This window comes from Oratosquilla oratoria, chromosome 8 (genome assembly GCF_046742065.1).
Source record: "Oratosquilla oratoria isolate Oo_2021 chromosome 8, ASM4674206v1, whole genome shotgun sequence".
NCBI lineage: Eukaryota > Metazoa > Arthropoda > Malacostraca > Stomatopoda > Squillidae > Oratosquilla > Oratosquilla oratoria.
This window is the reverse complement of record NC_134784.1, coordinates 16,475,733-16,493,043: the sequence shown is the minus strand read 5'-3', so window position 1 is coordinate 16,493,043 and position 17,311 is coordinate 16,475,733. Positions and strand designations below refer to the sequence as shown.

Below are 17,311 nucleotides of genomic sequence, written 5' to 3'. Positions count from 1 at the left end.
CTTTATGCATAATAAGAATGATAAGACAAAAACACTCCTATTTCAATAATTGTGTGGATGCACACCATACAGGCTGCCCGACAATATGTAGAAGAAATACCTACATGCATAGGTTATATAAAGCAATGGAGGACTACGATATAGTTCATTTCTCTCCTTTGAAAACAGTGACATAAAAATCCAATAGAATAATTTCCATGTGGATAGATCAAACTAGCTACCTATCTGGAGACATATGAACTAGTACAAGGACGTCGTTCAAAAACTGCCTCGAGTTGTATCTAGATTAGTCACATATTTCTTGCACATGACCTTTTGTAATGTATTGGTGTACTTGAAACCTTGTACATCTATTATTGTACATTGTACATACGTTGTAAGAATCACGTGTTCTGCTCGCTCGCTCGAGAGTTTTCCCGCTCTAAGTTGTAGGCGTCCCCGAGCGCTCAATTTCGATGACGCCTTGAGAGAGGACGCACTTTTTTGTCTATTGCACTAATCTATCTATACAATTCGATCTTGTTTCATTAGCCACCCTCGTACAGTCCCGAGAAATTCAACCATTCTGTGATGACTGCCTAGTCCCCCTAACAGTGCCACATTTCTTAATTGAGTGTCGCAGCCTGCAAGCACGTCGCAACAAGATCGGAATATACTGCACTGGACTCACCCTACCACCTACTTTAAATGATCACAGTTTAAATACCTATTTTATTCATTCATTAATCTATTAATTCTACCATAGCAAATACTTCATAAAAAGCTGCAGACTTTGCCACTTAAAAAAAAAAAAAGCTATATGAACCCAGATGTTGCAGTACCATAAAAAAAATCCATCATGTCACCGATTTGGCCTACACTTACCCCCAGAGGGAGAGAGCTATACAGAGTGCACTGCAAGTGGACGCAAGGAACATGGATCCACAGGCATGTGCGTGGTGACCTGCCCAAGTTGAGCCTTTTTTCTGATTTTTCACATTTCCACCTCTGGTGCCTGTACCTTTGGCCTGAGTGGTGCCCAAGTACAATAGGCAGGAGGCCTGGTGGTCCTCCACCTGTGGGTGGGATTGTGGCCCAATCAGAGCTGGTAAAAAAAAAAAAAAAAAAAAAAAAAAAAAAAAAATGACAAATATCTTCGACTTTGAGTTTGCCACATGGTCAGTTGCAGCTACAGTGTTTCCACAGGCTTCCCTCAAAGGATGTAGCTTCCACTGGGGAAATGCTATATGGAAGAAAGAGCAGGAGTTGGGCCTGGCAGTAGCATGGGCTACAAGACACAAGGAGCGATCTAGAACTACATCAGGCTCCCATTTGCTCTTCCTTACATCCCTGAAAAGCATATCATCACATCATTTGATCTGCTGGCAGCTGTTGCAACACCTCAAGTAGAACCTCCAACTGCTTACATCTGTGACATCGGATCTCTGTACAACAATGGGTCCCTCTGCATTGGTGTGTTTTCAAGCGACACGTACCAACAACAGCCGAGAGGGGTGGTACAACCGACTGAATACCAGAGCACAGCGATATTACCTCCTGATCCAGCTGCTAAACCAGGAAGCACAACTTATCCCTATCCAACAGCAGCTGATTGGTGAACACAAATTGTGGTGTCAAGCAGATGACACAGATCCAGGGAAAACTTTTCAGATTCTGGCAGCAGTAAAGTGATGGAGAGCTTACAACCAGTACCCTCCTCTGAAGCACCTGTCACATCACTATATTAACTACTGACCAGCAGTAAAATTGAAATAATGATTCCGATTGTCTATTATTTTTGTAAATACATTTAAAAATGTATAAACACTCAATTTTTTCATTTATTTTGTAAAGATCAAATGGCATTCCACTGGTTCTATAACATAATATTTTTTATGAAAGTAGCAGTTGCCGACAAGACTGACGAGTTAAACACCATATGAGGACGGAGCCTTTATTTGTACGACGTTTCGCTTATCACTGCTTTTTCAAGTACCGCGGGATCGGTTTTTATGTGAGGGGAAGAATGTCTGTAAGAAAACGAAGAGATAGTTGTGTATAAAAGAGGGCTTCTGCCACCGGGTGATAAGGGATATTTATATCCTGGTGTCGTGGCTTTGGAGGTCTGGGGGGCAGGAGACTTGGGGTTGGAGACCGGGATTAATATGTGTAACCGTTAGGTTACGTGGGAATATTTATTCTTCTTATCCTCATCCAACAAAGAAAACGAGTAGGAGCTTAGTCTTAGGGAAAGATAGAGAAATTGGGAATAATTTTAGTGGTAGGTAAACTGAAATGAGAAGATGTAGTAGGAGAGAAAGTTAGAAATGAAAATAATTTCAGTAGAAGAAAAAGTTTATGTAGTCATCAACCCTCTATGTATATTCTACACATAGAGGGTTGATGACTCCAACGTGTATGCTTAAAGCCTGACAATGGGCCATATACATCATCGTCATTATAATTTTTATTAGATTACCATCATTACTATCATTATTATTGGTATTATCGTCAGTAGATCTTATATTTGCTATGAAACTACTTCTGGAAAAAGACTGGGAATGGAATAAGGATAAATATGCTGTATTCATTGATATGGAGAAAGCTTTTGACAGGGTACCTAGGAAGAAACTGTGGGAAGCATTGGGACATGAAGAGTATGGAATACCTGGTAAACTAAAAAGGGCAATAAAAAGCATATTACATGAGACAATGAGTAAAGTTAGAGGAAGAGATATGGAGAGCGAATGGTTCGAAGTGAGAACAGGTGTGAGGCAGGGTGGTGTCATATCGCCGCTGCTCTTTATTAAATATATGGACAGATGTATGAAAGAAATATGCGATGACGACAATGAAATCACATTTGCTTATGCAGATGATATAGCAGTTATCACTGACAATGAACAACAACTACAGAATGCAATGAACAGATGGGAAAATACGCTGAGAACAAGGGAAATGAAAATAAATGTAAACAAAACTGAAGTTATGTATGTTGGTAGAAGAAATGTGGAAGTGGACGTGGAGGTGGGGAGTGAGAGATTAAAGCAGGTAGCCAACTTTAAGTATCTTGGAGTTTGTTTTTAAAAAGAAAATAGACAGGACATAGAACTAAACAATAGAATATGTAAATACAATTCAAATATAAGCATGCTATATCCACTACTGAAAGACAAAAATATCCCCAGAAAATGTAAAACAACAATATACAACACCATATTAAGACCTATACTGACTTATGGATCAGGAGCCTGGACATTGACAAGCAGAACAAGATCAAAGATACAGGCTGCAGAGATGAGGGTGCTGAGAATTATTAAAGGAGTGACTAGGAGAGACAGGTTGAAGAATGATGATATAAGAAGAGAGCTGGGAGTTGTATCAATTTTGGAGATGGTGGAGAGAAGCAAGCTAAGATGGTATGGACATGTGCAAAGAATGAACGAGAACCAGTTACCGAGGAAATAACTGGAATATAGACCTCAAGGAAGAAGACCTGTGGGAAGACCAAGGAAGAGATGGGTTGAAGGAGTTGGGGAAGCACTGGCGGCGAGGGGAAGTAGCCTGACTGAAATTGAGAGAGAAGAGACCTTTGCGAACCGACAAGAATGGAGGAAAATCGTTCATCGGGACTCAGTGGCTGACAGGCACTAGCCTACCAGGCGTCTGGTGAGATTATCGCCAGTCAAAGCTGGTGAAGGGACACATTATTGATAAGCGCGGCTATACACGACTTATCGCGTACACAGCACGTGGGTGGGGCGCAGCTGACAGATAGTCTGTGCGGTGTGGTCTAGGTGTAATGTGTTGTATTAGGTGTTTGTGTCTGTCGTGCAGTTTTTCTAGGTGTCTCGTGTGAAGTTTGTGTTTGTGTTGGTTGAGTGGACGGATGTTGGAAACTCGGTGTAGGGAATGGTTCTGAAGTCGCTCCATCGCGACCCCGTGATGAACTTGACAGCGGCATTCTGAACCCTCTGATGGTCGTAGTTGTTAGTGGGACATGTCAGCTGGCTTAGTCCCGGGAACTGGCACAGAATTGGTCTGAAAAGGGCTAGGCACAATCGACGTTTGGTGGAGTGTTGCAGTTTTGAAGCGTCTTAGTCTTCTCAGCACAGCCCTAGCCTTCGCTCCCTGTTTGCGGAAGTGTGGGGTCCAGGTAAGGACATTATCCAGTGCGCTACCCAGCACACAGGCACGGTCTTTCAATGGAAAGTTTGTGTTGTTTATTTCAAGAGGAGTGTTCGTGATTGTTCTGTTGGTTCGCTTGCAGCAGAATTATGCAGCTTTCCATTTCGACGCGTTGGTCTTAATGCGCCACTGTTGCTTCCACGCGTATGCCCCGTTTAGGATGTTTTGCATTACGTGTAACGCTCCCTGCAGCGTTTTGTGTCTGTTATTGTGATTAGTATTGTCCGCATACGAAAGAGTTAGAGTTCGGTTGCAGGACATTCGTATATAGATTGTACAGAGTGGGGGCAAGGACTGACCCTTGCGGTACTCCAGCCTTCGGCACAAAAGGTTGGGACAGACAGCCCCGCCACTTTATTCTTATTGTCCTGTCGTCCAGGTAGTTGCAGAGTAACCTTGTGAACGGCAGGGCAAAGTCGAAATTGTGGTACATTTTGTACTTAAAGCCTTCATGCCAGACAGTATCGAATGTCTTCTCCACATCCTTACAAACCAAAATGGCCTTACCAGGGCGACCGTCTGGCGGTCTTTGAACCCATTGAGTGAACATGGAAATGATGTCGTCTGCACCACGCCCCGGCCGAAAACCAAACTGGAAATCCCTCAGCACATTCTCCGTCTCCAGGTACACGGTCAGGCGGCGGCAGAGGACGTGCTCAAACACCTTACCAAAGTACTCCAGAAGGGAGATCAGCCGGTATGAGAGGGGGGCGGAGGCGGGTTTCTGGGGTTTGGGAATGAGAATGGTGTGGGAGGCCTTGAAAAGTTGTGGGAAGTACCCAGAGGCTAGTGAGCTATTGTATAGTGTCGTCATGTGTGAGGTTATGTTGTCTGGCATACGTTTGAGTAAGTGTGCATCGGTGCCTGAAGGGCCGAGGGATTTGAATTTTAAAGCCGAGATAACCCCTTTTACCTCCTCCAAGATGATGGGGCAGATAAGGGGATCATCTTCATTTAACTGAGAGAGCTCAACAGTCTCGTCAGGAATGAGGTCACTATATCTATTCATGAAAGAGTTAACAATGTGCAAGGTGCTAAAGCAATGTGGTCCTTGCACAGGATGTGGTTTAAAGACCTCACTCCATGCTGACGCCAGAAGGTCAGCTTGGTGTTGCCCGGGGGAGTGTGCAGAGTGGTTCAGATGGTTGATGACCTTGGGTGGAGGCGCAGAGCACTCCTCTAGCTGACGTTTGACGGTCCTCCAGAACTTGAAAGGGTCCGTCGCACAGACGCCGGAGAGCGAGGTCATCAGTTGCTTCTCCTCACGATGTGAATCGATGTAGAGGGACTTCCTCAGTGCATGTCTTGTAGGACAGCGTCACGGGCCTCTAGGGGTGCTTGTAATAGGTCTGTAAATATGTTCTGTACTGCAATGCGTAGTCTGTTAGTGCGCATAGAAGCGGTGAACGTGGTAACCTTGCGGTGCTTTGTTCTAGGAATGTGCTTTTTTACCGCGTTTTTGACAAACTTTGTAAGTGAGCGCCATTCCTGCTCTATTGCCGCATGTGGAGCGTTGTTCATGTTTGTGTTGGTGTATGCCGTAACTGTGTTTTTGAAACCTTCCCAGTCGGCCTGACTGTAGCGTAACCGCGGCTCACTGGGTATAAGGATGGGTTAAGTGGAGATGCGAAGGATTAAGGGTATGTGGTCGGAGAGGGTGGGGCCACCGGGTGAGATACTTGAATTGAGGAAGAAAGCTCGGCTGTTGGAGAACACCAGGTCGGGCTTACCCTGCAATCCATGACCTATGAATGTGGGAAAGTCCGGACCTAGGAACTTCAGCCGGTGAAGTATAGTAAGAGAGTGCAGTTGCCGACTCACTGAGCTGTTGTTGTGCGTTCCAGGGCTCCAAGCAGCATGCTTGCAGTTGAAGTCGCCAATGAAGAAGGTTGGGACTTTGTATGGCATCACCTTGGCAATGTCAACAAAGGGGAGGAAGGGGATACGGGGAGGGCGGTAGAGGGTACATAGGAGGATGGGACCGCGAATAGTGCTCAACTTGATCGCGAGCATCTGCTCATAGTGAAATTGATCAAGTATTGTTGCCTAAAGGGACTTCCTGGCTAGAATACAGACGCCCGAGTTCAAAGTAAGACTCCGGCTCTAAGTGTTGAAGCCTTGGATCTTGGGGAGAGAGTCAGGGGCTGGATCACCCATCGAAGTCAAGAAAATGACATCAGGACCGTGTCTGGCAATCTCTAACAAGGTTTTGGTCCTTTGTGGGGTCCAGTTACGGACGTTCTGGTAGAACACACGTAAATCCAGTCTATCCATAGGAATAGTTGGCTTCAGTGAGTCCTACTAGGTGGAGGGAGTTTTGGAAGGAAATTTAGTTAGCTTTTGGGGCTTGGAGGGTAAGCACTTCGCTGTCGGAAGAGGCTGAGGATGCACTACCGTTAGACTGGACTGTGTCAGAAGTAGTGCTGGTGAAGGGGATTATGTCTCGCAACGTCTCCTTTGTGAGCTTGGTCAGGTTCAACTTAGGCCTCCCGGTCAAGCTGGCTCGTGGTATGGCTACGGGGCGCGGGAGCCCGGAGGAGGTTTTGGTTGCCTCTGACGAGGAGGAGCGAGGACTCAGGATTGGGGAGCGTGAGCGATTGCTAGGGTGGAAGGATTCATATCTGGATGCCTTGGACTTGGGGCGTGATTGCCTTGGGTTAGGTTCTAGTGCAGCCTTCTTGGACGAGGAGGGGGAAGTGAAGGAGGAGGTGGAGAAGGAGGAGGAGTCAGAGGCACAGAGGGTTGGAACGGAAGGGGGTAGGCGGAGGAGGTTGAAGGAAAAACAGAGGGAGCGGTGGTGGGAAGGGTAGGGGCTGGGTGGGGATAGAATGGATGGTTGGGACCAAAGTGAATAGCTTCTAGGACGTGCGGCGGAATGGGGAAAGCAGGTAAACCGAGGTGAGTGAGTGCTGTCGACAGCATCTCCTGCACCTGATCCTTGCTCTTGGACATGAGCATTGCTGAGTAAACAATGCTCAGAGCAAGCACATGAGCATCCCTTGCTTGGTTGCATCTTGTATCTCCAGACGGGCACTGGAGATTACTGACTGCTTCCCTTTCTAAGGAGCTGCCGATAATAGATGAGACCGTTTTAGGGCATTCGGTACAGGTAGAGGGTTTGCTCGCATCCTCTTGAGAACGTTTGGACTTCGTTCTCTGTGTCCGCTGCTCCTTGAGATACACATGCTTGAGATTAAATAAGAGGAATGGAAGGAACGGGGAAAGAAAGAAGTAGGGAGGGAGGAAAAGGAGGAGGCGAGGAGGAAGAGGAGGAGACGGGGGATCGAATACTGGGAGAGGTTGAGAAGGCTAGCCCAAACGTCCGCAAGCAAATTGCTCACAAAGGGTGGTTCAATTTTTTTTTTTACCATAGGTATTAGAGGAATTATGTGGGGTGAACAAAATAGGGGCATGTTCAACATCTCACCCCACATAATTCCTCTAATACCCATGGCCAACAAATTTTTGAACCACAATTTGTGAGCAATTTGCCTGCGGACGTTTGGGCCACCCTTCTCAACCTCTCCCAGTATTCAATCCCCGTCTCCTCCACCTCCTCCTTTTCCTTCCCCCCTAGTTCTTTCTTTCCCCGTTCCTTCCATTCTTCTTATTTAATCTCAAGCATGTGTATCTCAACCTGTACTTGAAAACTCTGTAATAAGCGAAACGTCGTACAAATAAAGGCTCCAACTCGTCAGTCTTGCCGGCAACTGCCACTTTCATAAAAATTGTTTCAACACCGAGGACATAATAGAACCTTAATACGGTCGCTATGCACGTGCTTTGAGAAAGGCTTATAGCTTGCGGAATAGGCGGAACTTCTTTCATGAGTGCATTGAGGAAATGGTCGCCCCCAGGTCTACGCCGAAACAACTTCTCCAATTTGACCACCTCTTTCCTCCTCACCTTAGGGCCTACCTCACGGAGTGCTGGACTAGCCTTTCCACCAAGGTCACCCAGGCTTTCGAAAAAGCTAAGAAATTAGGCTCACAGCTCGATGCCAGATTCGGTCGCCGAAGATATAAGAGTAGACACCGCTACCTTCAATAACCAACAGAAGAATAGACACCTACGTAAACTGGATAGGCTTTGCGCCGGAAGTGTTAGGAAATCCATGGGAAGACCCGAAGTCATAGTGAATCTTTCCAACAGAGCATTAACTGATACCGAGACCGAAGTACTCAGCCTCGGGCTAAAGTTTGCAACCGGCACCAACAGGAAGAATCAAAACATCGATTTAATCACGAAAAACTACAGATACCAAGACAGTGAATTCCTGCAAGGTTACACACAAAGACTACTGACCTTAGCTCTCAGCGAACGTACCAACCCTACAATACCCAGAAGGTTCGTTCGAGCTCTAGCAGAGTTAGCTAAGGATTCTTCCATCAGAATCACCATGGCTGACAAGGGAGGTGGAGTAGTGGTGATGGACAGCTCAGACTACGAGAGGAAGATGAAAGATCTGCTCAGTGATGATAATACATATCGTGAAGTCTCCCAGGCAGAAGTAGACAACGAGACAAAGAACTTCACATACAAGGTAAGAAAAATTCTCAAAAATTCAGATGCAGGTAAAAAAAAAAACTCCTTCACTTATTGCCAAACATCCCACGCACAGCTACGATGTATGGTCTACCCAAAAACCACAAAAATAATATTCCAATGAGACTTATAACATCAGGGATAGGGAGTGCCCCCACAGATTAGCAGGTACGTTCGCCAGATATGTCCCCCCTCCTGGGAACCATCAGTGGAGCACATCTCAGACACTCAGGAGACCTACTAGACAGAATCCGAGATACCTCCGCCAGAAACAAGAAGTTGGCCGGCCTGGACGTGAAAAGTCTCTTCACATGTGTTCCTTCGGATAAGGTAATACAGCTCCTTAGAGATATCGAGAAGAAAATCGACTTCCCCCTGCCCCCCAACCACTTTGTCGATTTGATAAAACTTTGTGTTGAATTTAATTATTTCAAGTTCCAGGTCCACCATTTCCACCAGAAATTTGGCATAGCCATGGGTTCTCCGTTAAGTGTAGTCCTGGCCAATTTGTTTATGGAATTACTAACATCGTTCCCTAGCATGTGACCTGGCTGCGATATGTGGACGATATTTTACTCGTGACACCCAGGCGATTCAATCTTCATCGCTTGCAGACTGCATTAAACGAAATAGAACCCACCATTCAGTTTTCTCTCTTCCTTTCTTGGACACACATTTTTAAATATGGTAACCAGCTAGAATTTAAAGTATATAGAAAGCCCACTAACAAAAAATATTTAATTAATTTCTACTCCCACCATAATTGATTGATTGATTTATGGAATTTTTGGCTTGAAGGCCAAGCGCCGGAGCCGGTAGGCCATTCAGCGCTACTCCCACCATGACATTAGGACCAAGAAAGGAGTAGTAATAGGCTTTTTCCTTAGGGCACTCGGGATATGCAGCGCAAAATCTTAGAAGAGTGCAGGTTTATTAAAGATACTTTTTACAACTAAAATTTCCAGAATTTCTTTTGGATAATTGCAGAAAACAGGCCGCTAAGATTCGGAAAAGCCGTAGGCAGCAGGGCAGCACGGCAAAACGTCTCGTGTTGCCAGCCAGCGATTTGCCACCAACCCGATTCATATTTTAAGAACCACCAATTTGGAAGTAGTGTGTCAAACCAGCAGGTCGATAAAAGACACCACGAAGACGAGAGCATACAACCAAACACTGGGCACCAAAGCCGGTGTTTATCGTATTCCGTGCTCGGGATGTGATAAAGCTTACATCGGAGAAACGTCACGCGACCTGAATACACGAATACGTGAACACCGTTACGACGTCAGGCATATCATCACCAACGTATGTGCGACACATAGGAACAGGGAAAACCATCTGATGGACTGGAAGAATGCAGAGCTACTGATACGAGAACCCGACAAGATCCGCAGGAAGTGTTTTGAAGCAGCGATCATTCAAGGAACGAACACTATTGAACAAAATAGGGGCATGTTCAACATCTCACCCCACATAATTCCTCTAATACCCATGGCCAACAAATTTTTGAACCACCCTTTGTGAACAATTTGCCCGCGGACGTTTGGGCCAGCCTTCTCAACCTCTCCCAGTATTCAATACCCCTTCTCCTCCTCCTCCTTTTCCTTCCCCGCTAGTTCTTTCTTTCCCCGTACCTTCCATTCCTCTTATTTAATCTCAAGCATGTATATCTGAACTTGTACTTGAAAAAGCTGTAATAAACGAAACGTCATACAAATAAAGGCTCCGTCCTCATATGGTGTTTAACTCGTCAACATAAAATTCAATTTTACCATTTTCAAATATAAATTGAGATAACTGATTTTAGATTTTGTACTATAAAATATCTGCTAAAATCACTCAACTGGGGTATGAATAACTTTACCTTAGTATTTTCAAATACATAATTTCTTACATTACTTGTTCACACAGCACGTGTGTATAAAGAACTTGGTAGAAAGCATAAAAAGACAAGTATATATTTTTTCCACAGGAATATATCTCATTCATTTCTGCCTCGAATACCATAGTTACAAGTTTGAATCTAACAAGCATCTCCCAACACAGCTCCAGTTTTTAGTGAGAAATGTGCAACGCAATCTCACACTAGAAAAGTTTCGTTCTTGCTCAATTTATCATGTGACTTTTGAAAGCATCTTGCAAAAAAGTAGCATCCCACAAGTCACACTGGAAAGACTTCTCCAATGTGAGTTACCACGTGTTCCTTGAAATGATGCTTGGAAGATATGTCGCACAGGTCATACTGAAAAGGCTTCTCTCCTGTACGGGACATCACGTGACATTTAAGAACACCCTACATTGAGATGGCTGCATCGCACAGGTCATACTAGAAAAACTTCTCTCTTATGTGTAATCATGTGACGTTTGAGAGCACACTTTTGTGAAAAAGCAGAGTCGCACAGGTCGCAATGGAAAGGTTTTTCTCCTGTGTGGATCCTCATATGACGATTGAGATCGCCCTTTAGTGAAAAAGCTTTATCACACAGGTCACATTGGAACGGCTTATCTCCTGTGTGGATTACCACGTGACGTTTGAGATCACCCTTTCGTGAGAAAGCAGAATCGCACAGGCTGCACTGGAAAGGCTTCTCTCCTGTGTGGTTCATTGTGTGACATATGAGAGCAGCTTTTTGTGAGAAAGCAGAGCTGCACAAGTTACACTTGAATGGCTTCTCTCCGGTGTGAGTCATCATATGACATTTCAGATGAGCGTTTAGTGAGAAAGCAGAATCGCACAGGTCACACTGGAAAGGCTTCTCTCCTGTGTGGGTCATCATGTGATATTTGAAATAACTCTTTCGCGAGAAAGCAGAATTGCACAGAACACACTGGAATGGCTTCTCTCCTGTATGGGTCATCACATGATATTTGAGTTCACCCTTTTGTGAGTAAGCAGAGTCACACAGGTTACACTGAAATGGCTTCTCTTTACTATGGGTCATCACGTGACGTCTGAGATCACCCTTTTGTGAGAAAGTTGCACTGCACAGTTCACATTGCCAAGGCTTCTCTCCTGTGTGATTCATCATGTGAAGTTCGAGACTACTTTTTCGTGAGAAAGTAGCGACACACAGGTCACATTTGAAAGGCTTCTCTCCTGTGTGAGTCATGATGTGACGTTTGAGATTATTTTTTCGTGTGAAAGCAGAATCACACATGTCACATTTGAAATGCTTCTCTCCTGTGTGGGTCATCACCTGGTATTTATGATGACTCGCGTGATAGCTGTGCCATAGATGTCACACTGGATTCTCTTCTTTGTATGGCATATGGAATCTACAGATAGCGCTTCCTGAAAAAAAAATGTAATTATAAAATTGATATTAATTGTCTGAGATGTGTAATAATAGGATTGTGGATGCTTTGTACACATACCATTTCATACACAAGTCCCTTTCTACCTAGACAGACCATGTGTGCATGCCATTACCTAACATAAAATAATCCAATAGCTACATGCATACTCACGCCACCACAACCAGAATGAATAAAAGTTTGCTTGAGCTTTTTCATCTGGTCATGAGATTTGGAAGGGGATATATGTCCCAGTTGACCACAGCAGTCATATTTTAATATAACTCTATAACATTGCATGTAAGGGCTCACAGCATCTGAATCCGAATATGAACTACTCTAGGACCTACTCTTACTCATCTGACTGAAACAAGTGATGCGAGTCATATTATTTAAGAACATGGTGTATGTGTCATTCTGGCAATATGTAACAAATAAATATTATCTAAGAAACTGTAGAGGTATTATACATAATTTTTCTTGCCATATTTAGTAAAATACCCGCTTGCTAAACAGAGAAATCTATCAGTAGTACCGACTGAAAAAAAAAAAAAAACCAAGACAGGAGCTAATCTGGAAGATGCAACCCCCAGTAAATATGGAAATGTGTAATGGGAGAACTAATGCTTTAATTAACATTTTCAACCTAACAGCTCACTGAAACAGAAAAATTCGGTCATCTATCAGGAGACCTATGGCAGCTACCTAACCAGTTATGACACTTGCGATGATACTGGCATTTTTTTTTTTTTTGCCAATCAACATCAACAAAGTTTGACGTTTTGTGAGCTTTGGTCTCATTTGAGAATTTCCCACATTACTGTTTCTCAAATGGACGCTTCCCATATAAACACTTTAAACAAGAGCATAATACTAGTGCACAAATATTACAAAAGTATAGCATGAAAACAAGAGACCATTTGGTCAATATCAACTAGGTCAGGTGAATAAAATAAACAAAGTAAATAATGATACATTTGAATAAGGACAGATACATGACAATAACATAATAAAAAATAAATGGCATGCATTACAACATATTTCTTAGGTGTTTAGTATTTATCTAAACAAGTCTTAAAACTTCGAACTGTACTACATTGCGCTGCTGCAAGAGGCTCGTAGATATACAAGGTATGTTCAAAAAGTAATGAGAAAATGTCAGGCGAGACATTAAATATGATTTGATCAAAATACTACTTCATGGTGAAGTACACATACATATATTCTATAAAATGACTAACTGGTAACTTTCTATATTTGTAGGTCTGAGTGCAGCGGTGAACGTGATGGAACCAGTCTGATTCGGTTTGCCGATCTGTGAACACTTGTCAAGATGCAGTGAAACATGGAGCAACGTTACGCCATCAAATTTTGTGGAGATGAACAGATAAGCCAAGCAAGTTTCTATCGGTGGTTTAATAGATTTTCTGAAGGAAATGAACAGGTTGAGGATGAACCCAGATCTGGAGCACCGAAAAGTGCACGCAAGGAGGAAAACATTGAGGAAGTGCAATGGTTAGTGATGCAAAACTGTCGAATATCTGTGAGGATGATATCTGAAGCTGTTGGTATTAGTATTGGCACAGAAGACAGTTCTGACCGAAGATCTGAAGCTCCACAAAGTCTGTGCCAAGTTCGTGCCAAAGATTCTCCCCGACGACCAGAGGCAGTTTCGTGTGGAATGCTGCACTGACATTCTCGAAATAATAGAGGTTGGTTCAGGTTTCCTGGATAAGGTAGTGACTTGCGACGAGAGTTGGGTGTTCACCTACGACCCTGAGAGCAAACGTCAGATTGCTCAGTGGGAGCACGCGACCTCCCCCAGACCCAAAAAGGCAAAGATGAGCAGGTCGCAAGAGAAGGTCATGGTTATTCCCTTCTTTGACTCCCAGGGGCTCATTCACGTTGAATGGGTTCCTCAGGGTCAAACCGTCAATAAGAAATATTACCTTGCGATATCTTCCTGTTCTCATGCATGAAAGACAGCCTCGGGGGAACCAGATTCCAGCCAACAGACGAGTTGAAAGAGGCATCGGAGTTACCTCAAGGGACTACTGAAAAGGGACTTTGAGGAGGTCTTCCAGGATTGGGAAAGATGCATGCGAGAGGCAATTATTTAGGAGACAAAGTTTGTAGGCTTATGAAAATAGTGTCTCCTGACATTTTCTCAATGCTTAATGATCGTAGTGGTAGGTAGACAAATGAGGTAGAGGGGTAAATGGTGAAAATTTAATTTTTGAGTAGGCCGTTTTTAAACAACAGTTCACTCTTAGCGTTATGTTTTTAAATGGGTTTGGAGACTCAATTTTATTACTTTATGTTTTGCTCATGTATACAATATGTAAACTAAGTCAGTGTGCTGTGAATTCGAGATTGCTTGAGTAAACAGTATTGCATGCAGATTCATAATGGCGGATCTGATTGGAGAAAGGGTGGAGAAAATTCAATTGGTTCACGATTGTAAGATCACACCCTTTGGGGGTTCTTAAATCTGAAATTAAAGATCATTGGACTAAAGAAACCGAGACGTCTCTGCAGAACTGGTCTAGGATCCAAATTAAGTGTTCTCGACAGGATTCCTGTGGAGCACGCTGTATAAGTAACTGAAGAAAGATATAGCAGAAGTCTACACTTTAATTCTCCTAGACATAAAATATAGTGAAACAAATACGACTAGAAATGAAAATATTACAAGTCTGAAACTTGTCAGTGAAATGATTAGAGTGATAGTGGTAATATTTAGAAGAAAGTGAAGAAGAAAGGGGCGAAAGTGGCGGCAGCTAGGGACGAAATGGATGCAACGCAACGCTACTAACGAAATGACATGTGATTAAAATCAGTGCAAAATACTACATCTAAAGTACTTAGTGCAAAATACGGTTACGAGACTGGTGCATCAAACTACAAGCAACTACAACCACGTAGTGCACGCAACCACGTAATGCAAGCAACCATGTAGTGCGTGCAACCACGCAGTGTATGTTGACTGCAAGGGACAAACTAGTGAACGAGAGGACTACTACTACGAGTAAACGAGGGACTACTAGAGGTACGCGCCGCACGTGCGAGGATGACTTCATAGGAAATAGTTGATTCAAATCGACTTTAAAAATTGAAGGTATGACTACAGAAGTTTTACATGAAATTGTTACTTCTCAAACATTCCAAAGTTCTTGGGGGAAGAAAACACCGTGGGAATCAATAGGTTTTTCAGTCTGATCGACAATCTGATAATCACTAAAAACATAAGATGAAAAAAGGAAAATAGAAATTCTAACAGGAAATGTAGATCCTGAAAAGCGTAGGGCTAGGCTTACAATAAATTTCCAGCAAATGGAAGACATCAACCAATATGAAGCTTATAAGAAGGCACTCATTAAACATTTTAAGTCAAAGTGTGATCAGAAGCCTATCAGGTCTTTGGTTAGAATGATAAAGTAAAAACAAGGGAATCAAACACAGAATATTTAGCAAAACTAGACAGATGGTCTAAGGACGTGATATCTATGTTGAAGGATTCTGACTGGATAGAAAAATCTAGTGACATAATAAAAGTTTCTCAGTTACTAAATTTGCTTTGTTAATACATGATTTTCATAACTGCAGAATAACTGTATAATTATCTCAAAGGTTATAGTGAAAAAAAAAAAAAAATTAGTCCGTATGTTAGGAGTGATTACAGAAACAGAGGATCTGAATACAAGAGTTAGAAGCACATCAAAGAATGTTAGAATTGAATGTTACAACTGTAATAGGAGCATAAAGCACAAGTATTATGAAATTATTTGTAGAAACTGCAAATATGAGGGTCATGACGAGTATCATTGTAGAAACCCACCTTTCTGTTTGTATTACCAATGAATAGGACATGGAACACAGTTGTAGTACAATGCCAAATTTTCGTATTCACTTAGAAACAATAAGAAAACCCCAAGACACAGAATAAAACAACACTACAGAGCTAACCATAGAAATACAAATAGACATTATTGTGTTAGGGACCAGATAGAAGTGTGAAAAAACCACAAAGACAATTGTAAATCGACTATAACAATTGGAAGGCCTTTTGTAGGACTACTCATTGCGGGTAGCGTTCAATAAACCTATTCAAATATTTACTGATACAGGATCTGTAGTCAATGATATACCTAGCAGTTTGAAATCAATTGAAACCAATCCATTACTCATTACAAGCAGTAACAGTTAAGTCAGTTAGAAACATTAGGTAAGGTTGATTTAAAGGTCATCTTATATAAAAATGAGCATTTGCATATTCCAGTGAGAGTTGTAGAGCTTGTTTCCTCAGATTTACTGATAGGATTTGCAACTATGAGATAAGAGGGCATGATCATATGTCCTGCTGAGTTAGGGATCTCAGTAAAATCACAGTTATTCCCATTTTTAATTCAACCAAACTTAGAGCCAGTATCTGTAATAAGAGAATCTCTTGAAATAGGGAAGATAACAATGTTATATTGGATGATAGCAGAGTGGTCCAAACAGAAAAGTCTCACATAGTAAACCCAACTCCATGTTCAAGAAATCCCAGAAATTACTTATAATTCATCAACTACAAACGATGCTTTGCTACTTGTGGAAGGTGGCATAATAAAGTAAATTCATTACACTCCAAAGCAATTAACAGGGTAGAGTGCAGTTGAAAGGAGTCATTGTAGACCAATTTTAACCATCCCATCAATTAGGATAAAATATTTGAAATTGGACTTGGGGATAAGACAAACAAGAGCATGGTATAAATATTAGTGATTGGTACTTTGAATAAAGACATAGTATTAAGAAAAGGTACACAAATAGGATGTTTCCAAGTTTGTACAAAACCCATTAAGATTTTAAATGAGAGTGCTGAGGTGGAATCATCAATTTCATCAATCTGTTCAATTCAGGAAAAAACAGATTTGGGAGAGAAATACAAGAATCAACTAGAACCTACTAGTTGTTCTGAGTTGGATGAGAGCTTAGTTGCATTGCTCTTGAAGCACAATAAAGCAATTGCTTTGCTGGGGGATGCCTTGGGCAAAACAAAGTTTTAAAACATCAGATCTAATTAAAACTAGGGAATCAACAGATTACATTCCAAACTAGCCAATGTAGATAAATTGATCATGGAAATGTCATCGCAGGATATTATTGAACATAATAAAAGTGAATAGAATTTTCCTTTAATTCTGGTGCCAAAATCAGATGGTACCATGCATCCAGTGATTGATTATAGGGAATTGAATAAATAGACTGTACCCAATAGATTACCATTACCAGTAATAGGAGACATACTTAGGAGTTTGGG

General features: G+C 42.4%; 1 protein-coding gene across 1 annotated transcript in view; it reads right to left on the bottom strand.

Moving 5' to 3' along the window:
• Positions 1 to 8,822: 8,822 nt before the first annotated feature.
• Positions 8,823 to 17,311, bottom strand: part of LOC143027601 (uncharacterized) — a 50,889-nt gene continuing 42,400 nt past the window's right edge. The window contains exon 2 of the mRNA XM_076188944.1: positions 8,823 to 12,004. Within this exon, the coding sequence (XP_076045059.1) occupies positions 11,034 to 11,906 (873 nt within the window). The 5' untranslated portion in view covers positions 11,907 to 12,004 and the 3' untranslated portion in view covers positions 8,823 to 11,033. The remainder of the gene's footprint in view (positions 12,005 to 17,311) is intronic.